This window comes from Gastrolobium bilobum, unplaced genomic scaffold (genome assembly GCF_033153095.1).
Source record: "Gastrolobium bilobum isolate Gb01-03AN ecotype WA unplaced genomic scaffold, APGP_CSIRO_Gbil_v1 utg4095, whole genome shotgun sequence".
In the NCBI taxonomy this organism is placed as follows: Eukaryota; Viridiplantae; Streptophyta; class Magnoliopsida; order Fabales; family Fabaceae; genus Gastrolobium; species Gastrolobium bilobum.
In genome coordinates, this window is record NW_026898132.1 from 384,022 (window position 1) to 410,294 (window position 26,273).

At 29.8% G+C, this 26,273-nt stretch overlaps 2 protein-coding genes across 2 annotated transcripts; both read right to left on the reverse strand.

Moving 5' to 3' along the window:
• Nucleotides 1–681: 681 nt before the first annotated feature.
• Nucleotides 682–7,595, reverse strand: LOC133313032 (seed linoleate 9S-lipoxygenase-3-like). The gene is made up of 9 exons (XM_061514338.1): nt 7,391–7,595; nt 5,491–5,777; nt 4,569–4,809; nt 2,991–3,314; nt 2,779–2,864; nt 2,511–2,618; nt 2,063–2,367; nt 1,710–1,973; nt 682–1,568 (listed from the first exon to the last, which is right to left on the reverse strand). Exons 1-9 carry the CDS (start codon nt 7,593–7,595, stop codon nt 812–814), a joined length of 2,577 nt encoding a protein of 858 aa, XP_061370322.1. The 3' UTR covers nt 682–811.
• Nucleotides 7,596–9,606: 2,011 nt separating this feature from the next.
• On the reverse strand, nt 9,607–14,582 carry LOC133313052 (linoleate 9S-lipoxygenase-like). Its single transcript, XM_061514358.1, has 10 exons — nt 14,372–14,582; nt 13,086–13,372; nt 12,315–12,555; nt 11,776–11,987; nt 11,667–11,700; nt 11,494–11,579; nt 11,268–11,375; nt 10,820–11,124; nt 10,466–10,729; nt 9,607–10,363 (listed from the first exon to the last, which is right to left on the reverse strand). The coding sequence occupies exons 1-10, from the start codon at nt 14,580–14,582 to the stop codon at nt 9,607–9,609; spliced, it is 2,505 nt and encodes an 834-aa protein (XP_061370342.1).
• Nucleotides 14,583–26,273: the final 11,691 nt, after the last annotated feature.

Sequence of the window (26,273 nt, forward strand, 5' to 3'; positions counted from 1 at the left end):
AATTTTTTTTTACAAATTTTTTCAAATAAAACTATTTACTCCGGAAATACATAGTGTAACCTAATGTACTTCCGAGAGTACATAGTGTAGTTTATAAACAAAAATTTTGTAAATATAACTCTCCACATCTTCGTTTGTGTCTATGGCTAGTGAGTTTCCTGTAACATGATATTTGTATTTTCCAATATTTTATATATATATATATATATATATATATATATATATATATATTTCGTATGAGATATAATATTTTACTTACTTTTTTTCTTACTTATCTTACCTGCTCATTTTCAATACTACTAAATCAGAATCTCACTCTTTTTCTCTCCTCTTGAGATCAGAATTAGAGGTATTCTTCACAAGAAACAATCTTGTTCATGGAGCTAGTTCTCTAAAAGGAGATTTTTTGCATTCATAAAGACTTGAACACAAAATCTTACTTAAGCAGAATCAAGTATGTACTACTTGAACCAATCACTTGGTGACAAGTTGTAAACTTTTTATTGCAAGTGAATCTTTCGTTTTAATTTTCCACCTCCATAATTGAAGATTTTTAAAGCCTTTGGATATTAACTTAAATCCATAAAGTAAAGTACTTTGCAAGATGTTTAAGGGCTCCGCCACCCCTGCATATTGCAAATCTAGCACTGTACAAACATAATTGCTTATATTATTGCCAAAAACAATAACACGAACGCCTATAAACTCAAAAGATAATTATACATAAGTGGAAAAGGAATTAATATTCCTTGTCGTGCATAATTTATTCTAAGGTCACAACCACAACTATTCACAAACCAACAACACTTTTTTAAATGGAGATACTGTTGGGGATTCCTCTGAAAGTTAGTCCCTCCTCACTTGAAGGATAAAGCAAAGTGTAAGGCATGCTAACTGGACCAACTCGGTTTCTCAAAGTTTCATCATTGTTCCTTTGTATGAGTTGTTGCTCAATATCTGCTAGTGTTTTTCCAAACTTCTTGAAGGCAGCTAAGGCATTTGTATCAGAAGTCCAAAATTCAGCACTATCTCTCTGCCCAAGGTAATACTCATCAGAAGCATGCCTTGACAAGATTTCTATGACCGAAAGATCAATGAGAGTTTGAAACTTAGGTGTAATTGTTCTCAAGTAAGCCTTCTGAGGGTTTTTTACTAGCTCATCATACTCAGTGGTTCCTTTCTCAGGCATGAATCTTCTGCTAAGAGTTGGACGGTTTAAGATGAAACCTCCATAAGGGTATTGTCCAAAATTAACAGCTGCATGAAGTGCTGAAGCAATCCATATGATAATGCTGCAAGCTTGAATCAGGTCTTCACGAGATTGCATTTTAGGCCACCATGTCTCATTTTTCTTGTCACCATGACCAACCTCTACAGCTTCTTTCCACCAAGATTGGAGTTCAGAATCTTGCTGAATTGTGCTATCTGATGTGTAGTATAAGGAGACATAGTCTTGAACCCATGTATTAATAGCACCCCAAATGTCTAGTCCATCAACAGCATAAGGGTAGTCCTCTATCACAAGGCGAAGACCATGTGGGGAAGCTGAGTCCTCCACTGCTATTCCCCTACAAACAACATATATAATAATTAAGATCAAAAATGGTTTCAAATCCATGCCTTTTGTATTCAAATTTTCATTATTAATCAACTAAACTTCAATTGGAATTTTGGATTTTGTTAATGGTGTGTATATTTGTAAGGATTACCTCTTGATAAGATCAGCAGGTAGTGCTTGCTCTGGAAAAACCCAATCCTTGTAAATTACTGAAGACATTTCCATAGCATGACTTCCCCATAAGAATGTTTTTTCAATAACACCATCTTCATTGACTAATGCTAGCCTAGCAAGTGCATTTATATTCATGGTATCACGATAGTGAGGATGTAACAGTTTATAAATAGGATGAAGCACACTAAGCTGTCTGTTTGTTGCTATGACGAATGGCTCAACAACTGCATGCGTATTTAACCTGTAATCCATGTAAAGATATCACTAATCATTTTATATATACATAAACCTAAGTTTATTTGTATGAATCCCATTGACAAAATTTTATACCAGTGGCTGACTAGTTGATGAAAGCATGAGTCATTTACAATAACATAAGCCTTGGCCAATAGCCATATAGAACTTTCAACACCTTCAGCTGCAGGCAAGTAGACATTACTAACAGGACCATGTTGATCTCCCTGAGGATTTGGCAAACTTAACTCAATGGCCAATGGCTTTAAAGTTCCATCAGTTTTCAAGAAAAGGATGGTTCTAGAAGCATAAGCCTTTGTGGAAGTTGAGTTTATTATCTTTAGATATGGAAATATTGCATCATGGTGATCCAATAGAAACAATTTCTTGCTCTGGATAGCCTGCTCAACCCAATTTAACTTAAGTCAATTTTATTTATTGGAACCATACAAACAATAAAATGGCTTTGAGTCTTTGACTGCAAAGCAATAGCAAAATTCATCTCAATAATATATTAATACATGAGACACAAATTTATCTTTACCTCATCTGCAGTGAGCCCTTCTAAGGTAGGTTCTATAAGTTCTTTGGTTATTGTGCTAGTATGATCACCATAGACTGCGCTATCTAGCTTACTTTTTGGAGGAAAATCCTGCAATTAATTTTGTGAAATTATGAGGAATGTTTTTAAACAATGGTTCTCTCCATTAAGGCCATTAAGTAGATCAATGTTGAGAATAGGAATTTAAACTAGTATGAAAATTCAATGTTAGTTAGATGTAGTTGTTTAAACAATGAACTATCAATCTTACTTGAAGACAACGAATTAAGCCAGGATTTACACCAACAATAATCTCTCTTGCAAATTCTTCATCAGTCATCCATGCAGACTTACTCACTGCTCAAAATAATAAAGAATAACCATTGTCAAATTATCCATTAGCTTTGCATGCTGTTGAATGTAGAAAAATTATAACAATTTAAGTACTTGTAAGTGTCATTTTATCTAAGAAAGGTAAGATACCTTGAATAACTTTAGGAGGAGGAAACTTAAGGAACTGTTCACCATCAGTTCGGAAGATTTCACTTACCACTGGTAAAGATTGAGTAAGCTTACTAATTATATCTGTAGGCAGCTTAATTCCTCCTTCGTAGAGACTATTCACATCATCAAAGCTATCAAACTCATTTGGCGTGAAATTTATATCAAATACAGATTGTAACGCAGGGATTACATCTTGAGATACAGATTTCAGACCATAAGCAAGAAAGTCTGAGGATTTCACGTGACCAAAAGCTTCATCTCTTGGAATATAGACACTGTCGCTCCTGCTCTCACTCTTAGGATCTATTAAAGATGATAGAATAATAAATATAAGCAACGATAAAATGCTTTTTGAAGCCATGAAAAATTTCCATAACTCTTGAAACATTGCATAATTTTCAAGGCATTGTAGTACACCTTTCACCCAATGTAAACAATTATGTTATGTCTAAATTGTGGGGCTTCTTTATTGGACATGATTTAACTTGGAAGTATGGATTTAAATAAGTTTGGTTAGAATGTGACTAGCCAAAACATGGCTTTAAATTGATAAAGACTTATCACCCCCTTTAGCCAAAACATGGCTAGTACGAACCAAACCCAACTTTGATGAGAGTCAGTCAAGGAAAACCCATGGCAGTGGACCACAACCAATAAATCAACTATAACAAAATGTACTAAACACCACGATTCAACTCAAAACGTTAAGACATTGAATGTATGAGTATTCCAAATTATATGATATTTACTTAACCTTTTTTTTATAAATGTGAAATTCCATCGCACTTAATTGAATATCATAAGAAACTATGGGCGTGTTTGGATATGTTTTTATTTTTTTGTTTTAAAAACTATTTTGAATATAAATTTTGAAAATTGATTTTGAAAGTAAAAACACAATAAAACTTGTTTGAATATAGTTAGATTTGATGTTATAAAGAAAAACTTGTTTGAGTATAGTTAGATTTGAAGTTATAAAGAAGTTGCAGTTATTTACAAAAATATCATTAATAAAATTTCATAATTACAAGATTGCCATTATAAAATAATTTAAAATTAAAAAGAAATTAAATTTATTTACAAGAATGTCATTAATGAATTCCCATATTTATAAAATTGCCACTGCGTGCTAAAACAAAAAAACAACTTTTGAAAACATCATTGGGTTGGCCTGATTTTTTAGTTTTTAAAACAAAAAAACAATCATGATATTTAGAATCATTTTTTAAATTCCAAACAGGATTTGGATGTGAAAAAGTAATTATGTGATCATGTTATTTGATCAGAACCATTCGTTTAAAAATCATATATTTTTTTTCTCTTATCTCACCATGATTGTGATCAAATAACATAACTATAAGTATTTTTTCACATGAAATGATCCAAATTTCTCAAAACAAGTTTTTTGTTTTAAAAGTTTAAAAACTGTTTCAAACAGGCCCTATGTATGTGTTTTTGCCCAAATTATGAACCCCCTTCCACAAAATGAAATTAAAAAAAAAATGTGAATTTATGCAAGAGTATCTTTAAAAAAGGAAAAGAAGAGAAAAGCCTGACCTGTACGTGTTGGTTTTCTGCCTGTTCTTCCCCTACGAGGATAAGGATAGGTGCTAGATCCTCCCAAAACTGGACGAGCATACTGTTGACCCTTATCTGGGTCACCCAAATCATTGTAAGTATCATAATCATATATTCTTTCCCAGTACTGTCGCTCCCCTGTTCCATCTCCTCTTAAATTCTTCAACTCTAATTGTCTGAAGGAGACTAATGCAGCTGGTGTTGCGCTTGGTAGATAAGTCTACAATATATTTCATGTATTTTCTATTAACGATATATATAGAGTTCAAGAAACTTCAGAACGAACAATACTAACAGTTGAAAGGGAGAATATACTTACATATATATACTATGCCAAATATGTATAAAATTAGACTATTAAAAAAAGGCAATTATACTTCTCGTGTTAAGAACCATGTTAAAAAAAGGCAATTATACTTATATATATATATATATATATATTTTTTTTTTTTTTTCTTTTTTTTAATTCCACTTGAAAGCGGGAGACGGTGAGAATCAAGCTCTGATACAATGTTGAGATATATAGTCTCACATTAATTGGATGAGCAACTAATATGACCTCTATAAGGTCTTGGACACTCTCACCCCTTGAGCTAGCTTTTGGGATGGTGACCTCAAGTTTCTTAACATTGCTAAAAAAAAAGTTCTTCTACCGCAGACACATATTTATCAAAACATGGTGTTGGATTTTAATTTTTTTTAAAAAAAAACCAAAGGATCCCATTTTTCTATGCTTTTTGCTGCAGAAGAAGTGAATCCTAAAAAAAATTCACAAACTTGTGGAATAATATGTGTGGATTATTTGACTGTAAAAATATGTGAATTAACATCTCTACCTAGAATGATATAATTTAAGTATTTAAATTCCAACTATAACTTGCTAGATAGATAGATAGCTTACATTGTTGGCGAAGAAAATGCGATCACTTTGATAGTTTTTTGCATTGTAAATCCATGAGTTGCAAACAAAGTGGATGGTTCCTTGGTTTGGAATATCTTCAAGAGTCAAACTGATAAGCAGGAACTCAGCTGACAAATAGTTCTTAATATAAAATGCTCCAGGGATTCCAAAGTTACTATCATAATCAAATTGAATACTGAATGCATTTTGCTTTGCTCCCAAGGTTGGCAAATTGATAATAGGATCTTTTATAAAAGCCGGATTTCCCAGTTTTCCTTTCCCGCTTGCTGCAAAAAATTTGTGCACAAAATTTGTAGATATTAAAGCAGAATTTTAATAGTGCAATATATTTACCGAGGAAAGGGGCATGTTCCTTATTAATTCATCACAAAAAATTTAAAGAATTCAATTTGAAATTTAGCGTGATTCACATCTTGAGCGGACTGTTCAATTTCTCTTAATAATATCATTTTGTTATCTCTTAAGTAAAAAGCTTACTCTTAAGATTTTACTCTTATTTTTTTAGGACTTCAAAACTTACTATTAATATTAATTAGAATGATTGATGATTTGAGCATGATACTAGAGCCAAGTGGGAAGTTAAATTTATCTTAATATTATAAAAGTTCTTCTTGTGATTATGATTGTTGAAGTAATAAAACTGCTTATACAATTATTTTACTCATTCAACAAAAATGATTCGAAGCCATCATTTTAGGACAATGTTACCTGTACGTCACAATAAATATATTATATAGGTTTAACTTTTAATGGTTTGTTTGGCTTTTGTTCTCATTTTTCTCCATGAGTCACAATCTTCAATAATTGTGTTAGTTTTCTATTTAACTTGTGACTATCTCATTAGTGAGTAATGGACTAGGACCATATAAATAAAACGATTTCTAAAATTAGACTTTTAGATGGTGTTAAAGTCCACTTATTATTGAATACATTATATTACTAAGATGTAGAAACGAGCAAAAATCATAATCATTTGCCCTCAGTTATTGAAAATGTATATCAGAACTTATAGTGACATAGTTAATGAAGGACGATGCTTTATATAAATATATTTCTAGCCAAATATATATATGTTTGTCAAAGAAATTATGTATAAAACTATTAGAATGACTTTTCCTTTGTTGGGTTGAAACAATTGTTTATCATGATATCGTAACATTTGTAAATATAGAATTATGGAAAAGTATTTGTCATTTTAAATGACACAAAGTTATGTCATTTCAAGAGAGATAGACACATAATAATTTTTTTATTTAAAATTTAAATTTAAAAAAAACCAATCATTTTCTCTCCCATGATTTTCATTTCTTGTATCTATCTCTTCCCTAAAATGACATAACTTGTGTTATTTAAAGTGACAAACATCAAACCCATAGAATTATGAGTTGCACTCCACTTACTATTGAAAATAAGGGAGTATAAGGTAAAAAAAAAAAAATTAACCCATTCATATTCACATTTCAAGCCAAATAGCATTTGCATATATTAGAAAAATTATATATAAAACCACGGATTTTATTAGCCTTCTTTTACATAAGATAATTATCTTATGTTATAGTGAGAAAATGAGTGGGTCCCACCATTATAAGAAAAAAATATAGGGTACAAAAATCAGAGTGAGAGAACACGAGAGAAGTTATCTTATGTAAAATGAGAGTAATATTTGCCATAAAACCATTAGAGTAACCTTCACCCAAAAACTCGAACTTTTAGGTGGTTGAAATAATTGTTTATCAATATTTGAAGTTTGTTTAAGAAAAAAAAGGTTGTAGTTCCATCCATCACCCAAAGCTTAATACCTTGCTTGAAAACTTTAAGGAGATGGGGAAGAATTGTATAGTTTTTTTGTGCATGAAAGGTGGTAAGTGAAAGAACTTACAATCAGCTTTAGTAGCACTAATCAACTGGAGGGAGACAGATCGGCCGGCGGCGGAAGTAATGGTATCGAATATTGAGCCAACTGCGCTTCCAACTCCACCAACAATCCCCGCAGCACTAGTTATGCTATTGATGTCCAACACTTCCTTCTGCATTAGCACCACTGTGCCTTTGATCTTTTGCCCAAAAGGGTTAAGAAACGACATCTTTGCTTCCTCAATCAAGTTACACTCACTACTTTGGAAATGCTTAGAAAATTGCTAGTGAGGATGCCAAACAAACTTGGTTGGTATTTATAGAGATTATAGAAGAACAATAAACATAAAACAATTACCCTGAGGTTCAATCTTCTATAAGGGATTCACTCCATGTGCCAAATGTGCTTGGTAAAAGACAAAGAAATCATTATCGGACAAGGAAGAGATAATATTGATTAATCATCACAACTTTCTCCTTCAATTAATATTATAATAATGGTAATTATTGAGGAGTAAATGCAACTCTTCTTTTTTTCTTATATAACAACGCCTGCAATAGAAGATGCTTTTATACGAGTATCTTAACTCAACCACATTTTTTTTTAATACAAAAATCTACAGATATATTTTAATAACAATAATTAATTGAAGTAAGGACTCGGCTCATAGAAGACAAGACACTAATTAATCTTAATAAATAATATTTCAAAAAAAAGAAATGTAGAGACTTGATAGAGTATGTAACTTTTAATACCAACGTTGTCTTTTAATAAATAACACCAACGTGTGGGTGTCCTTTTGCCTATTGTAAGTGTAGGGATGATTAAAGGAGATTCTTCTCTTACCTCTTTTGTCTTTTGCTAGGGTTTCTCCTTAGAGTCATTATCGTACTCGTGTGCAATTGGCTATTTTCTGTAGTGTTTATGCAATCATAGAATTAAAACATTTAGCTATAGTTTGAACAAAAGGAAACAAATACAAAAAAAAGGAAACAAAGGTAGACGACGCTGCAGCATAATTGTAGAAATAAAACTAGCATATTATTTCAGACAAAAAGTAAATAAATTTTGCAATCAAAAGTCTTCCTTAACACCTAAGATAGCACTGTCATATCATAATAAAATTATTAACGCAACTCACTCACTTTTTTTTCTACAACAAAAAGCAAAAACATTACACACACATATATATATATATATATATATATATATATATGGGTAAAATATTTTTACAGCCACCTTAGATGAAGTTATTTACAGTTATCCAAAAATTACGTCGTTTAGATTAATAATGGGTATTTTTGTATTTTAAGGTGAATTAATGAAGGGTATTTTCATAATTTTGTTTATTTTTTATCATATACATTTTATTGAAACACCTTTCATTAATCAAAACGATATAATTTTTTGGGTAGTTGTAAATAACCTTATCTAAAGTGACTGTACAAATATTTTACACACACACACATATATATATATATAGAGGCAGGATCTTTTGACACCGGTGTCAAATTTAAAATTTGACACCTCATTTGAGAGCCGTTAGATAAAAAAAGATCAATGGTGTCACATGTTTACAAATCAGAGCCGTTGATCTTTTTTGATCTAATGACTCTCAGATGAGGTGTCAAAATTTAAATTTGACACTAGTGTCAAAGGATCCTACCTCATATATATACAAAAAAGGTAAGGTGCAACATCGTGATCACGTTCTTGCCAAAGCCAACTTGCGCACTATTCTAATTTGAATATTAATTAATTATTTGGTGGTTTTGTCAAAAAATTTGGTGTTGAAAAAAATAAAATCATTATGGTTAATTCACGACTTTTTCAAAGTCATTAATCTTCAATCTCGGGGGCGTTTGGTACGCGGGATTCTTCAAGAATCTCGGGAAACTAAATTTTTCTAAATTTTAAATTTACGAATATTATCATAACTGAATGTAAAAGTCGTATTTTTGAAAATTGAGATTCTCGGCTAAAAAATAAAAATTCTCCTGTACCGAACGTTTCCATTGCTGGCATTGTACAAGCTTTGGTGCTATTATTTTATTATTTCCAAATATGATAAGTTGCATTTCATATTGCAAGTCTAGCATAATACAAAGTACAAACATAGCAGTTCTTATTGATACAAGACATAATAACATCCAAACAAACATGATAACCACACATACATAAGGGAATGAAGGAATTGGATTCCTTCTATATTTTATTTAAAACTGTAACACACACAACCATTAGATGGAGATACTATTAGGAATGCCTCTGAAAGTCAATCCTTCCTCACTAGAAGGATAAAGCAGAGTGTAAGGCATCTTCACCGGCCCATATCGATTCCTCAGTGTCTCATCATCGTTCCTTTGAATGAGCTTTTGCTCAATGTCAGCCAATTTCTTTCCAAACCTCTTAAAGGCCTCTAATGGCTGTGTATCAAAAGTCCAAAAATCACCACCATCTCTCTGTCCAAGGTAAAACTCATCAGAAGCATGCCTTGACAAGACCTCTATAATGGTAAGGTCAGTAAGAGTCTCATTCTTTGCGGTGATTGTCTTCAAATACACCTTCTCAGGGTTCTTAGCAAGCTCATCATACTCAGGGGATCCTAACTCAGGCATGAATCTCCTGCTAAGAGTTGGTCGGTTAAGGATATAACCTCCATAAGGGTATTGCCCAAAATTAACAGCTGCGTGAAGTGCTGAAGCAGTCCATATGAGGATGGTGCAAGATTCAACTAACTCTTCACGAGTTTGCAATTTAGGCCACCATGGCTCATCTTTCTTGTCACCGTGACCAACTTCTACAAGCTCTTTCCAAAAAGCTTGGAGTTCAGAATCTTGTGCAATTGTAGCATCTGAGTTGTAGTAGAAAGCAACATATTCTTGAACCCATGACTTGATAGCATCCCATATCTCTAGTCCATCAGCAGCATAAGGATAATCCTCTATCAGAAGACGAATGCCATGTGGGGAAGCTGAATCCTCAACAGCCACTCCTCTGGATATATAACAAGCAAGGAAGATCATATATTAATATCAACATTGAGAATATCTTTTTAGATCAATATTTTTTTTTAGGGGCATGCTTTTTATGGATTACCTCTTGATAAGATCAGCTGGTAGTCCTTGCTCAGTGAAAACCCAATCCTTGTATGCAACAGCAGACATTTCCAAAGCATATCCTCCCCACAAGAATGTTGATTCAATAATACCCTCTGCATTGACCAGGACATTCCGTGCAAGTGAATTGATGTTCATTGTGTCACGATAATGTGGAAGCAGAAGCTTGTGAATAGGGTGAACCACACTAAGATGCCTGTTTGTTGCTATGACGAATGGCTCAACAACTGCATGAGTGTTTAACCTGCCATACATGAAAGATATTGATGAATAATTCATAGATAGATATACTAAGTTTGTAATATTGTATAAATTTCATTAACAAAATTTATACCAATGGCTGACAAGTTGGTGATAGCAGGAGTCATTCACGACTACATAAGCCTTGGCAAGTAGCCAAATATAAGATTCAACACCTTGGTCTGCAGGCAGATAAACATTACTGACAGGACCAAAACTATCACCCTGAGGATGTGGCTTACTTAGCTCAATGGCCAATGGCTTCAAAGTTCCATCATTTTTCAAGAAAAAGATAGTTCGAGTAGCATATGCCTTTGTTTCAGTTGCGTTTATTCGCCTCAAATATGGAAAGAGTGGGTCATGGTGATCCAGTATGAACAATTTGTTATTTTGGATAGCCTGTTCAGCCAAATATAATTTAGTTATTATGATTCATTTGAATCACATCGAATCAAATCCATTTTGCAGCAAAGCATAATTAATTTGAATTCTTCCAAGTAATGTTTCTATATAACAAAAAAAAAAAATAGTTGTATCATTACCTGTTCTACAGTAAGCCCCCCCAAGTTTGGCTCCAATTGCTCTTTGAGTATTGTACTGGTATTATTACCATAGAGTTGGCTATCTAGCTTGCTCTGTGGCGGGAACTCCTGCATTAAATTTAGCATGCAATTATGTTATATCAATTGCAAATTTAACATGAAAAGTGGATAACATGTTTTTTAGTTTTATGTACTTGGTTAACAATAAACTATAAATCAAGTTTACCTGAAGTCTTGTAATAATGTGTGGATTTACACCAGCAATGGTCTCTCTTGCAAATTCCTCATCAGTCATCCATGCAGACTTTTCCACTGCTCCAAATTAGGATATTTCAAAAGTTCTATTAGCTTTACATGTTTCTGAATATAAATATTGCTAGGACTATGTTTCTAATATACCTTGAATCACTTTAGGTGGTGGAAACTTAAGGGTCTGTTCGCCATCACTTCGGAAGAGTTCCGTGAACAATGGTATTGGGCTAATCTTGCTAAGTATATCAGTAGGTACCTTAATTCCACCTTCGTATAGTCCACGCACTTCATCAAAGCTATTAAACTCAGGCTGATTGAATTGTAATGTGAGTACAGATTGTAATCGAGGTATAACATTCTGAGATGCAGATTTAAGTATATAAACAAGAAAGTCTGATGATTTCTCGTGACCAAATGATTCATCTCTTGGAAGGTAAACAGTGTCGCTGCGACTCTCACTTTTAGGATCTGTTCAGATATATAATAGCAAAATGTATATATATATTAGCAACAGTAACAACAATTTTACAATCAACAAAAGACATTTTCAACTCCAGAAAAATGATTTCTTATTTCTCATGTTCTGATTCTTACACATATAAAAGTATATGAGGTAATGTGAAATAAAAAGAGAGAAAAAGAAAATATAAGTTTCACATATTTTTATGTGCGTAGATAGAACACCCATAAAAAATTGCTATATATGCTATGGTAAACTTTCTGAATACAATTTCACAATCATAAAAAAAAAGGAACTAAAAACAGGCTTAAGTTTTAATAGAACAGAAGCTTTACCTTTCCTAGATGCTTTTCTACCAGTTCTTCCCCTACGAGGGTAAGGCAAGCTGCTATTACCTCCAAGAACTGGACGAGCCAACTTTTGATTCTTGTCTGGATCTCCCAAATCATTGTAGACATCATAATCATAGATCCTTTCATATTCTTTGCGTTCTCCTTTTCCATCTCCTCTTAAAGTGTTCAATTCATCTTCTCTATACTTGACTAGTGGAGCTGGTGTGTCACTTGGAAGGTATGTCTACATTTATGTTGAATAACGCTTTATCATTGATTTTGTGAATTTTTGGAAAAAAAGACTTTATTTTTTTTTACATAAAAAGTTAAGAGTAGGGGAGACACACCTCGTGTAAGGGGGAAGACTACTAACCTCATTGATAATTTAAAATGGGATTACATATAGGAGAATGTTATATTTACAAATTTTTTGTTTACAAATTCTTACAAACTACACTAAGTATGACCGGTCATACTTCAATCAAAAGTGTATGACCGATCATACTTAATGTAATTTGTAAAAAAGTTTGTAAACGGATCTTTCCTTTCCCTTACATATATATAATCAATCTTGTTGAGTATTTAAGATGAGATTATATATTACATATCATCAATCTCATTAAGTATTTAAGGTGAATTTATATATTATTGCTTAATTACTAATGCTTATAAAAGGTTTGACCAGCTTTGCCAATCTTGATATATCATTGGCTGTGAAATAGAATTTTAAATTTAACAAATTACTAGTTAATTGCTAGGTGAATAGTTGTTTACCTTGTTGGCAAAGAAAATGCGGTCAGTTTTGTACTTTCTAAAGTTGTAAACCCATGAGTTGCAAACAAAGTGGATGGTTCCTTGGTTTGGAACGTCTTCAAGAGTCATACTCACGAGGAAGAATTCAAGATCCATATAATTCTCGATGTAAAATGCTCCAGGAATTCCCATATCACTTCCCCATTCAAAATCAATATCGAATGCAGACTGGCGAACTCCCAGGGTTGGTATGGAGGTAACAATACCTCCCAAATAGGTTTGCTTTCCCAATTTCCCTTTCCCAGTTCCTACAAAAATTTCACACTTCAAATTCTGAATTATTGAGCTTCAGTAGTAATGAATGTGAATTATAGAATTTAACATAAGAAACGGCAAGTTTTCTTTAAATAAGATTTGTGTCTTACTTATTTTGTTAAAGAAAATAAAAGGAACTTTTTTCTTTTCATTAAACTCATTGTTGTCCCCTTTTAAAATCAATTAGTACTTTGTCCTATGTTGTATATGAACAAAATCCACAATTATTGGGGAGTGAAATGTTAACTACTAAGCCAAATTATTTTGGTTAATATATTACTTTTATTTATATATTTATTATATGATAAAAGTATTTGTTATTTTAAATGAAACAATTATGTATTATTTTAAGTGAAACAACTGTATTTTGATTGATATTTGATGATTTTTAATTCTCTCTCCTCTATTTTTTATAAAGAAGAGAGAAATATATGTATCAAACACGATCATTTCACTTAAAATAGCACAAAATTATATACTTTGAAATGATAAATATTTTTCCTTTATTATATACTTTATATAAATTTAATTTAAATATCAGTGACCTATACAGAGTCAATATAACGATCCCGAAATTAACAACGTTAATATATATTAATTAGGAGAATGTTATATTTACAAAAATTTTGTTTACAAATTTTTTGTTTACAAACTACACTATGTCTGACAGGTCATACTTCAATCAAGAGTGTGTGACTGGTCAAACTTAACATGATTTATATAAAAAAATGAGTTTGGTGTTTGTCATTTTTAAACGACATAAGTTATGTTATTTTAGGAGAGAGATAGACACAGAAAAATGGAAATCATGGGAGAGAGAAAGTGGGTGGTTTTTTTTAATTTAAAATTCAAATTTTCTGTGTCTGTATCTCTCTTAAAATAACATAACACTTTTTCAAAAAAAAAAAAAAATTGTAAACATATCATTCCCAATTAATTATATATTAAGGATGGATGAGTATTAGAATTGAGTAATGAGAGAAAGAAGTTACCATCAGCAGCGGTGGCACTAATCAACTGCAGGGCCACCGATCGGCCCAAGAAGGAAGTTGCAAGGTCGAGTGTGGTCTTAGCGATATCGGCGATAGAATTGACGATACCGCCGAAGATACCAGTGACACTTTGAGCGGATGTAAGGGCGTTGATGTCCAATGCATTCTTGTGCATCAACACGACAGTACCCTTCAGCTTTTGTCCAACCATCTTTGCTGTTTTGAGTAGTGAGTACTGAGTAGTGAGGAATCCATGCAAGGGATTAGTCACTATTTATAAGGCCAGAAAACATGTTACAGATCATTTTCTTGAGCTACTAATTAACAACATGTGCAAAACGAGATTATATAGAAACACAAACACATCCATATAAGATCATTTGTATAGTAGAAAATTGCTAAATGACACATCAGTATAAACATATGAAAAATAAAATGAACTCAAGTATAATAAAATAATATAAATTATTCTATATTGGTGCGTGAAGCAAAATTTTATTGATTATTGTGGAGCTTCGACTTTATGTAATGTTTTTGTTTGCATTATATACATATTTACTTATTAAAGCTCCTCTTCGTTTAGTTCAATTTGAGATTGGTAGGATTATATAGACAAAAAAACTCTCTCTTCCAAATGTTAACATAGCTGAATTCCAAGGGACTCGAACGGTTAAGCTAGAATAAGTCCTTACCAATTGATCTGCACGCTTAGTGATAAAGCTTTGTGTAAGATGATTTATTTACATGGTATTATTATAGGTTTTAGTAAATGCCGGGTTTTGGGGTAAACTTTTGCTTTAAATAACGTGTACTCTTGTATCTGGTTGTTCCTTTTATTTCAGAAATTTATAATTAGCATCAAATTTGTAACCAAAAGTAAATAATTACCATCAAATTAGTTCACTAGGGTGTCACTCAAAGAATCTTAAAAGTAACCTCCTTTTTAATTATTTTTAATTATTGGACTTTGAATGTTGAATTAAGTTTTTAAAAAAAGTAAAATGTTAAAATTATATCATTTTTGTCCTATCTTCAGCCACTAAGAATGCATGTTATTTTATGTTTTAGGACTAATTAATCAATGTGATATATTTCTTTTATAAAACCAAAAGAATGGAAAAGCACAAGTTACCAAAAGAATGCATGACAGCCGCAAGTTGTGTGTTGTACCGTGGTTTGAGTTGCTGATAAGCTAAGAAAGTTGGCCCATTTTACTCAATTGTAAATTGGGACTTTGCTCCTCTAATTTAAGGGACGCCATTTTACATACAAGAAGACAGGCACGATCTTTTACAGCCGTCGCACATAAAGAGGGTGGAGTTCTGAAAGAGAATTTGCGAGTTTAATGACTTGATAGTACATTGTTATGCCAAATAATGTTACCATCAATATCATTATCATATCTTAACTGCCAATCAACAGTTATTATTTTCACAAATCAAACTCATTGATTAATTAATAATTCATAATAAATGATAATTGTTAATTGACGAAAATCAACGGTTAAAATATGATACTAACATTGGTAGTAATAATATTCTATTCCTTAATTACTGGAAACCTATATTAAATTTATGTTCTTATAAAAATTCATCTCAATGACATATTGACATCCATTCGCCTGATAAAGTACATTCTTAACTAGTGCTACAATTGTATGTGATAATCTTCGAACAAATCAACGCATATACATGAACGAAAATTTACATTTTTTTTCCGTCTCAATACGAGTTTAAATTGTATTTTTTTAATATCAAAAATAATAATTTTTAAGAAATAAAAATATTTTATTACTTAGCCCATTTTGATGTAGACATACTTTTTAATGATAAGGAATAATTATAAAAAAAAAAATCATTTATTTTTTATTTTCAATGTCACTGACAACTAATTTTGAATATTCGTTACTATCTTTGAATAACTTCGTCAACCCAAATTTTAACTGCGTCTTATATGATTTACAATTAATAATAGGAGTTGAAAACTAATCATAGAAGAAGTTCAGAGTCACAAAGAAAATTACAAAATATTATTGAAGAGTTCTTTCATATTAGGGAAGTAATTTTGGATCAGCTGTGACAAAAATCTATTTGCTTTACATCACAAAGTTAATTGATTAGCCTCATCCAAATTAATAAAGTGACTCCTCGAATTCAAATATATATATATATATATATATATATATATATATATATATATATATATATATATATATAAACATATTAACATTATAAAAAAATCATAATTTTTTAAAATTAAAAAAATACAATTTAAAACGTGCAAGATAGTGTAATTTATCTATATCTTTCAGGTTGTGAATCTTTTAGTTTACTTGTCGATAGGATCAAATTTTTAAACACAATACCAACAACTAAGTGACTCACACAAGACAATATTAAATTAAATAGCTCACATCTAACTATTATTTAATTTATTACTTTTTTTAATATCTTTCTTAATGTTTTGGGTAAGATGAAAACATGAGTCAGATATTTTTTAGTTTTTATTAGCTAATGAGAAGGAATCGGGCATCATTTGGCAATATAGTTTCACAATATTGTCATTGAGCAGCAAGGAGTTATCGAATAATACAGACTGGTATGAATAAGGCCTCAGAAACAAACTGGTACGCTTAAACTATGGGTAAATGATTTGTGAGAGTCAATGGAGATAAATTATTTCTGGTGAGCCCAAAACAATGTTATTTTGAATGAAAATTAAGATGTTTTTGTAATTATAATATATTGTAAGATTATATTAGTCTTTATCATTATAATTTTTTTAATCTGATAACCCAAAACGACGTCGTTTTGAGCATACTGGAGATAATTTTATATCCGGTGACTGGAGAAATACTTTTCTGTTAAATATATACACTACCTGACTAGAGAAATACTTTTCTCTTAAATATATACACTACCTATATATTTTGAGAGAACGATGATTTTTTTTTTTAATCTCCAAAAAAAATAAAATCCATTCAATCATACTTATATATGAGTTGTTTTTGTGTGTATAACTTATTTAGCGAACAACAAGATTTACACTATATTTTTAATTTATCATCCATTTTTTGGGTATAATTTAAGGGAAAAATGTTTGTCATTTTAAATGACAGAAAGTTATGTCATTTTAAGAGAGATACAGACACAGAAAATTTGAATTTTAAATTAAAAAAACCATTCACTTTCTCTCTCCCATGATTTCTGTTTTTCTGTATCTATCTCTCTCCTAAATGACATAACTTATGTCATTTAAAATGACAAACACCAAACCCATAATTTAAACAATAAACGTTTTCATGTAAATTAAATTCATTAGATAAGCTTGGATTGGATGATATATAAGTATATCACACTTTTAGAAATAAAAAAAATTAAATTTGAATAAAATAATTATTAAGAAAACTCCTTAATTATAATTTATAATAATTCTCTAAATATTAGTCTTAATAATTTCTATAAGAATACCCAAATAAAAAAGTCCATATTTGCTTTTGCAATCCAAATCGTGCTTGTTGTTTTAATTGATTTTGGATAGTTAAATTATGACAAATTTTATATTCAGCACTAACATCATAAATTTGGATCGAATTGAAACATTGTTCTATGTATATGTTATATTGCATGGCCGGTCAACATATATATATATATATATATATATATATATATATATATATATATATATATATATATGTATGTATGTATATGGTGGTGCCTCGCATTTGTTTATTTTATAACAGTTATTAATGCTATAATATTTATTTATTTTTTTAAAAATGAGACTTGTGTATTATATTTAAAAGAAAGGATATGGGAACAAAGTTATCCACTGTAATTCGAAAATAATATTATTTAGGTTTAAAAAAAAGGAAATTTTGAAATTAATTTTCATGTTTTAAAAAAGAAGTAATATTTTCAAAATGCCTTGTATTCCCCTTCCCCGAAACTCAAGCAGTATTATTTTGAAATTGCAGATATAATTTTATCTCTTCTAGCAAGAGAAATATTTTTTCCTAAAATAAATTACTTACCTAAATAAATTGTTTACAAAAATTTAAAAAGCTTCTAAATAGTTATTTAATATCTTGATATAACTAAAATTTTTAAGAAATTTCAAATTTAAAGGAAATTCATTTTAATGGGATAGGTTATTCTACCTACCTTTTTTCTGTCTACCTTTGCTTACCACTCTCAAACGTCGTTAGATCGAAAGTTCAAAAAGAGAGAGAAAGATAAATATTAATTAAGATCAAAATGAACATATTATAAGGATAAAAGTAAATACTTAATTGAAGAGATAATTAAGGAAGAGAAGGTTTTTTATTTGCAGATGAAGTTCAATAAAAATAAAAGATTACCGATAAGAAAAATGTCAGAAAAAGAAAAATAATATGCTTTCCTATAAAAAAAATTAATTGGAATTGGAATTTGTTTAATTGGATTTTTATTTACAAGTTTATTTTTTCATCATTTTCCAATCTTTAATTGAAATTTGTTTAAAAAGTAACTTATAAAGGTATGATAGCAAATATTTTTTATCATAATAAATTTTGGGCGAACACAGGAAGAAAAAAAATTAATTATTAAATTATTATTTATAATAAATTTGACGTTTTTAAATTTATAAATATTGCAATAAATTGTGCAAGACATATGAGAATTATTCATTTTTTAATTATTATTTAACTCAATTAGTTTTATGCTAATTTCTGATTTTATGCCAAAATAATTATATCAATTTATATAGAGTTATAGAATATAAGTAGAAGAGATAGTAAAACGATTACCAAAAAAAGAAGAGATAGTAAAACAAGAATCTCATAGAGTTACCATGTGATACTCCAATATCGCTAATGAGGCCATTAGGAGTGTTAATAGGTCGAGTCGAGTCGAATTTTAGTCTTAAAAGATTAAATCTGTGTTTAAATGTGTCATTCTGACTAAGCCTATTATCTGTTATAAATATAATTATCGTCCTGCAGCCTGACTTATTTATAAAAAATAAAAGCCTAGTTTAGTCTATTTACAAAAAATAAGACAACAAAAATTTATCTAAACAGAATATACAACCAACAACACTAGTAATTTCATAAATAATCATAAATTCAATGTATATCTAAACAACATAATATAAAATAAAACCATTCAAAAATTCTGTTTAACCAATAAAATGGGTGAAATGGATTGAGGAGAGAGAAAAGGCTATTACAGTAGTATAAAAAATATAAAAATAAAAATTAATATACTAGGACCAATAAAAGGTGTGAAATGGATTGAGGAGAGAGAGAAAGGGACTATTACAAGTAGTATAAAAAATAAAAAATAAAATAAAAATAATATACTAAGTCAGCTTGAGAGGCTCTAAGGTCGACTTTTTGAATTGGAGCCTGAGGTCTTTTTATTAAACGAACTTTTATACAAGTTCAAGCCTGACTCCAATAACTAATTTTAGACATGTAAGCTCAGGTCTTTACTAACCGAGTCAAAAGCCTCTGAAAGACCGCTGATTCGTTTACTACCAGGCCATCAATACTTATTAGAGTAGACATATAAAAGGTCTCCACGAGAGAGAAAAATTGATCAAAGCTATATGTAGATGAGAAGTAAATTAATCATGAATATAACATGAAAATTTAAATAAATAAGGTGTCAATTGAGTTAAAATAAAAAGAGCTTAATTTGAGTTAAATTCTACGTTTTAATGGAGTTAAGAGTTTGATTTTTTGCCTTAGTATTATAATAAATTAACAATATATAATTTATTATAAAGTTGGATAAAAAAAAGTATTACATTATGAAATTTTCATCTCAAAAAATTGAAAAAGGTGAATAAGAACACATTAATAGATAGTCTAGAGTCCGCTAGTAATTCTTTTTAGAGAGGCAGGATCTTTTGATACTGGTGTTAAATTTAAAGTTTGACACCTTATCTAAAAGTTGTTAGATTAAAAAAGATCAACGACTTTTATTTATAAGCATGTGAGACCATTAATCTTTTTTGATCTAACGACTCTTAGATGATGTGTCAAACTTCAAATTTGACACTAGTATCAAAGAATCTGCCTCTTCTTTTTATAGGGACAAAATGGATAATCTAATTTAATTTTAGCCATGTTAAAAAGTGGAATGGATAAAAAAATCATAAAGAGATAAATAATTTAAAAAAAAAACATAGGGGTAAGACGGTAAGTGACTACAAGAGAATCCATAGGGTGATTATAAGTGATTAAAAAAAAAGGGGGTACATTGGTCTTTGAGTCTAAGAAGAAATTAAACACAATTAGAAAACTATCACCAAATAAAAAAAATGCACATGATTACATGAAGATAAAAATATCAAAAAAATATTTCTGCAGATAATTTATCTACATTTACATTTAAAATGACGTCGTTTTGGAATTGAAATATTAAAAAATTATAATTATAAAGACTATGATAATCCTGAAATAAATTAAAATTACAAAAATCATGATTTTCGCCCTAAAACGACGTCGTATTGGACTTACTGCAGATAATTTATTTACAGTAACTGCAGAAAAAATGAATCCTAAAAATATATACAATTTTTTTTTATTATGATCAAGACTCAAATTATTATATAACAATTAAAGATATTTAACTTGCATAGATTAATCTTATAAAATTTTATGATTTTCCTAGTATCATGTCGGTTTAAACACGAGACTAATTTCCTTAAGTACTCAGTGAGAAACTTAAATTATCTTTGAAAGTGACGTATTTGATATTTGGATTTTTTTTCTTAATTACTATTATCATAAGATTTTGACATACCGTAATTAAAAAGAGATAGATTATTCTACCTATCTTTTATTCTGTCTACCTTTGTCTACCACTCTAAAAGATCATTAGATCAGAATCTTAATTAACATTTATCTTTCTCTCTCCTCTTTAGATTCCGATCTAATGATCTTTTAGAGTGATTGACAAATGTAGACAAAAAAAAAAAAAAATAGGTAGAATAACATATCTCATCTTTAATTAGTTTCAATCAATACTCAATTTTTTTCTAATAAGAGTGTGATATCATAAAAAAAGTTAATTTAACACTCATCAAAACATAAAAAGTTCACACACGCACAAAAAAAAATAAAAATAATCTACATTACGCTAGTTAATAATTTGTTATTCAATGCTTAAATATTTAGTCCTTAGTAACTACAATAGTCAATAACTAATAAATGAAAAATACAATATCAGAGTCTTATTTTATTTTAAACCAATTATTTAATACATTATTTTTTGTTTGATATGCTCTCTTTATTTTTAAAATTTTTCCTTTAAAGTACTTAGGAAATCTCGAATATATTACAACAAGAAAGATTCCAGAACAAAAAAATGTTCTACATTTTTAATAAAAAATGATGAACGTTCTTCACGCGGGGGAATTTAATAATCTTTATCCTACAAAGACAGATAAAATTATTATAATGATACTATGATAACATGAGTGAATCGTTTGGGAAAAAGTAGACAAGCATAATTTACTTGGATCAATGGATAAGGAAATATTCAGCTAAATTAATTATTTTGGGTTTAAATTTTTAGGAATGCAGATTAAAATTTAATAAGAACAACTCTATGGTCCATATAATCTTACCTGTCTTTAATCAGTCTAATCAAATAATTAATAAATCGAATGAGTGACTCATTTCCTTATGTGGAATCGTGGTCCTTCCAAATCAGTTTGAGCACGCGTCCAACCCACACCAAAAACAATAAAAGAAAACAATAATAATGGCTTAATACTTTATAAATGAGGAAATTAATGAAAGTTTAGTCTATAGTTATGTGTTACATCAATTTGATGGTTTGTTTTCTAAATCATTTTATTGCATTTCAAATCATACATCAAAATGCTGCATTGATGCAGATTTTTTATTAAAATAATGTAGTAACGATGAAAGGTTCCGAATATCTCAATTTAAATATTTCCAAACAGTAACCTCGAGGAATACGAGGGGGCTAAATTTAATAGTTTGTCTAATCAAACGCTTTGACTTGTTTAAGAAATCGACCAAAGGAAGCAGAGAATACAAAGAAAGAAAAACGACAGTTTATGCCAATAGGAAAAGAGAAAAAGAAAAAAAAAGTACATCGTGTTATTTTTAACTTCTTTTCTCTCAAAAAAGAGAGAAAAACAAACTAAATATTTTTTCTGATAAAAATAATAATTTTTAAAGAAAGTATAATGGGTTGTAAATAGGAATTGATTCTCTTATATGTGAAAAAGTTCAGCTATTCATTAATAAATCAATTATCATAATTTTAGTCCAAAAGTAGAATATGTTAATATCTTATAGGAAAAATATTTTTAAAAAAGGCCAAATAATTTTAGATACGTCACTTTTATCTTAAAACTTATATATATATATATATATATATATATATATATATATATATATATATAATTATGTACACCCATTCAAAAAAATGTACATGCACCATATTAGAAAATCATAAAGTTTTATTAGAATAAAATTTATGTAAAGAAAATATTACCTCCTTTAACTGAATTTTCATCTACAGTTTTTTTTTTCTCTTCCTTAATTAATTCTTTAATTCGAAAATGCATTTTACTTTTAACAACTTATGTGCATTTTGAACTTCTATATAGAATAAAATTCTTCACCTTAATCACTTATTTAAGTAAAGATTTAATGATTCTAATGTAAGGGAGAGATATTCTCTCTTGCAGATATAGGGAAATGGATAAAGCCTTACAAAGAGAAGAGAGAGGAAATAAAATATTTCACTTATTTTCTTATGCCTGCAAGAGATTATTTTATTTTTATAAAAATATTAAACCCTTCAAATAAATAATATTTTTATTCAAATTTGCTCTAATAAGATCAGTCACCATGCGTGAGATATTTGCAATTGATAAAGAAGTTACAAGTCACATACGGATGAATCTTCTATCAATTTCAACAAATTTATTGAAAATAGTTTCTAAAATTGAATTTTTTAAAATTAAATTATGATATACTAAATTAGAGTCATCAGATTCAAATGAGTTGAACAATAAGGACGGTCATTACATTGGTGTAAAAATAACAAATTTTACAGTCAATTGTAATCATTAATCTTACTTCCATTTAATGATATACATAATTAATAAATTAAATCCTTTAAATATAAGTACAATCAACTGCTAATAAAAATAGGGTAAAGCTTATTATTTTTATGCTAATATAGATTAAGGGAAAGATTATATTTACAAATTTTTTGTTTAAAAACTCTTACAAACTACACTATGTCTGACTGGTCATACTTCAATCAAGAGTGTATAACCGGTCAGACTTAATATAATTTATAAAAAATAAAGTGTAAATGAATCCTTCCTCGTAAATTAATCCTCCCCATTTGTCCATATATCACGCCAATAAAACAATCATTCTGTAGAAATGCTTAAAAAAACCTTGTCATGACTTTTGAGGAAGCCAACCAAACTCGGTGTGTATTTATAGAGATTATAGAACAATAAACGTTAAAAGAACCACTCCTAAGTGCAGGAATTTTTAGTAACTGATGTTAATTACTCTTTGAGGCGAATCAGAACCCCCGTGGGCGAATCAGAACCTCCGGTATCTCACGGGTTCGACTCTTTGAGCCGCTTATGAGACTAATCCAGAATTTGGGTGCAAGTCCAATGATTACGGTATTTATACCCCTCTCCAGATGATGTTGGTGGAATTCGAACCGAGGTCCTCTCCCATCACTCATCCCCATGCTACCAACTGAGTGATCAGGTTTGATCTTATCTAATGTGCTCACTCCATATGCAAAACGTGAATGTGAAAATACAAAGACATCGCTATCGGAGAAGGAAGAGATAATACCGATTAATTGCAACTTTCCTCTTACCTATATGCATTTTTCGTCTCTATTATAATGATGGCAATTATTGTTGAGCAGTGTTTTTTCTTTCTTATATATCAACGCAACAGAAGATGCTTGTGTACGAGTATCGTCACTCGTAATCACTTTTTTTTTTTAAATACAAAAGCTACAGTTGCATTTTTAATATTAGTAAATAATAGAATCAATAACTCATTTGATAGAAGACTATAAGCTAATATAATCTTTATAAATAATATTTATGAAAAAATATCCGGGATTTGAAGGTAATGACCTGAGTGACCATCGCAGAAGCTAATTGCAATTCTATATAAATTTTATAATGTTAAGAATCTGAAGGCTATATTTGTTATTTAAACCCAACCTAAAATTATATAAGCAATTGTTAAAATTAAAAAAAAATTGGTATAATTAGATGTGATTTACTATTAATTTGGCTATTTGTGTGGTGAGTAGAAAAATTATCATCTGTATACGAAAAGGAAATAGCTAAACACTAACTTCTAATTTAAAGGTTTCAATTGATTCATTTCACTAAAATTCATTAATAAAGGTTTCAATTCATCAACAAAAATTTGGTTTCCCTCAAATTCAACCTTATCAACCAAAAACCTAATGTCAAACCTCAAGACATTAGGTTTATGTATTATGCATTTATATTCATCCGCAACAAATGTAAGACACTTTCACACTTTAATTTTAAGCAATTATTTTCTCTTTTTTAACTACCATAGCCACTTTTATCACAATCATCTGCAACATCACATATTTTCTGTTGTACTTGGACGATCCTGAGCAGTTACGCTAATGTATCAAATAAAGAGAAATTAATTACATGGTCCCTTTATAACTCTTTCTTCTTCCTCTTGTCCTCTCTCTCTCTATGCGGCCACAAGAGTCGAGCCGGGTTCACTGAATATTTGCTCCAATTGAAAAAATGTTTTCACGTTATTTTGGAGCTCTCTATAATTTTATACTCTTGGAACTAAATCATCACAAAAATGCTGTTATATGAAAGAAAGGTAATCACTGAAAATCTTAAATCAAGAAAAAGAGCATTCGGTGCCATGGCAAAAAGAAAATTAGCAGCTAGCTGGTGGAATGTTTTCGTAAGTCCCTTCATTCAGGTGTAATATGCATAATTTGATCGGAACAAGAAATTTATTTTTCTTATCATAAATTTCTTATTGAAAAAATAATGAAAATGGGGGAAAAAAAATAAAGGAAACAAGAGACTAAGTAGAAATGATGAAAAAAAGCAAGGGAAGGAGAATATAAAAGTGAAAACAAATTTGGGGAGAGAGAGTAAAGGGAAAAAAATGTAAAGAAATATGAGGCCTTTGTTGGCCCAATCGAATCAGCCCAAAAGCCACAAGTTCTAGTCCACGGAGAGTGTCCAAACTGCAAAGAGTAAGAGATGATAGCTACTTCTTCAAACTCCCACCATTATAGGTTGGGCTAAGTTCGGTTGAAAAGCGTTCTGAAACCCACAAATTTCGGTCCACTCCCCTGTTTTTTTTAAAAACGTAATATGGATTAGGTTTTGAAACTTAGTATATAGGGTTTGAACTTTTAAGTTCACAATGACCGATAAAAATATGTTAACAAATATCTTGAAAAAATTGTAAATGACATAATTTAGAATGAGAATCCGATTAATCGCTTGGATAACAACGAATATTTTGCGAAAATTGATAATGAAGTCAATGTTATATCAAATCCAAATGTTATATGTGATGATGACATTGACTTCATATAGCTTATGTGATTCGCCATTTATGACTGTCGTGACTTGATACCTTACCGTAGTGTTTTTTTTTTTTTTTTTAAACTCAAGTTAATTTAGCAATACTTTTACTTGTATTTAGTTTATTTGAGACTTATGCTTATTTAAGACTGTTTACGTTACTTTTTTTTTATATATATATATATATATATATATATATATATATATATATATATATATATATATATATATAAGCTTATCATTTCTGCAGCCGCCGTAGATAACACTCTTTACA

Bases quoted from the DNA above. Each gene is read 5' to 3' on its own strand.
- LOC133313032 (XM_061514338.1), bottom strand. From the start codon at position 7,595: ATGTCGTTTCTTAACCCTTTTGGGCAAAAGATCAAAGGCACAGTGGTG. The intron at 2,865-2,990 runs GTATCTTACCTT...TATTTTGAGCAG, and splicing joins TCCTCCTAAAGTTATTCAAG to TGAGTAAGTCTGCATGGATG. The intron at 2,368-2,510 runs GTAAAGATAAAT...TGGGTTGAGCAG, and splicing joins AAGGGCTCACTGCAGATGAG to GCTATCCAGAGCAAGAAATT.
- LOC133313052 (XM_061514358.1), bottom strand. From the start codon at position 14,582: ATGGTTGGACAAAAGCTGAAGGGTACTGTCGTGTTGATGCACAAGAAT. The intron at 12,556-13,085 runs GTAAACAACTAT...ACATAAATGTAG, and splicing joins GCATTTTCTTTGCCAACAAG to ACATACCTTCCAAGTGACAC. The intron at 11,580-11,666 runs GTATATTAGAAA...AATTTGGAGCAG, and splicing joins ACCACCTAAAGTGATTCAAG to TGGAAAAGTCTGCATGGATG.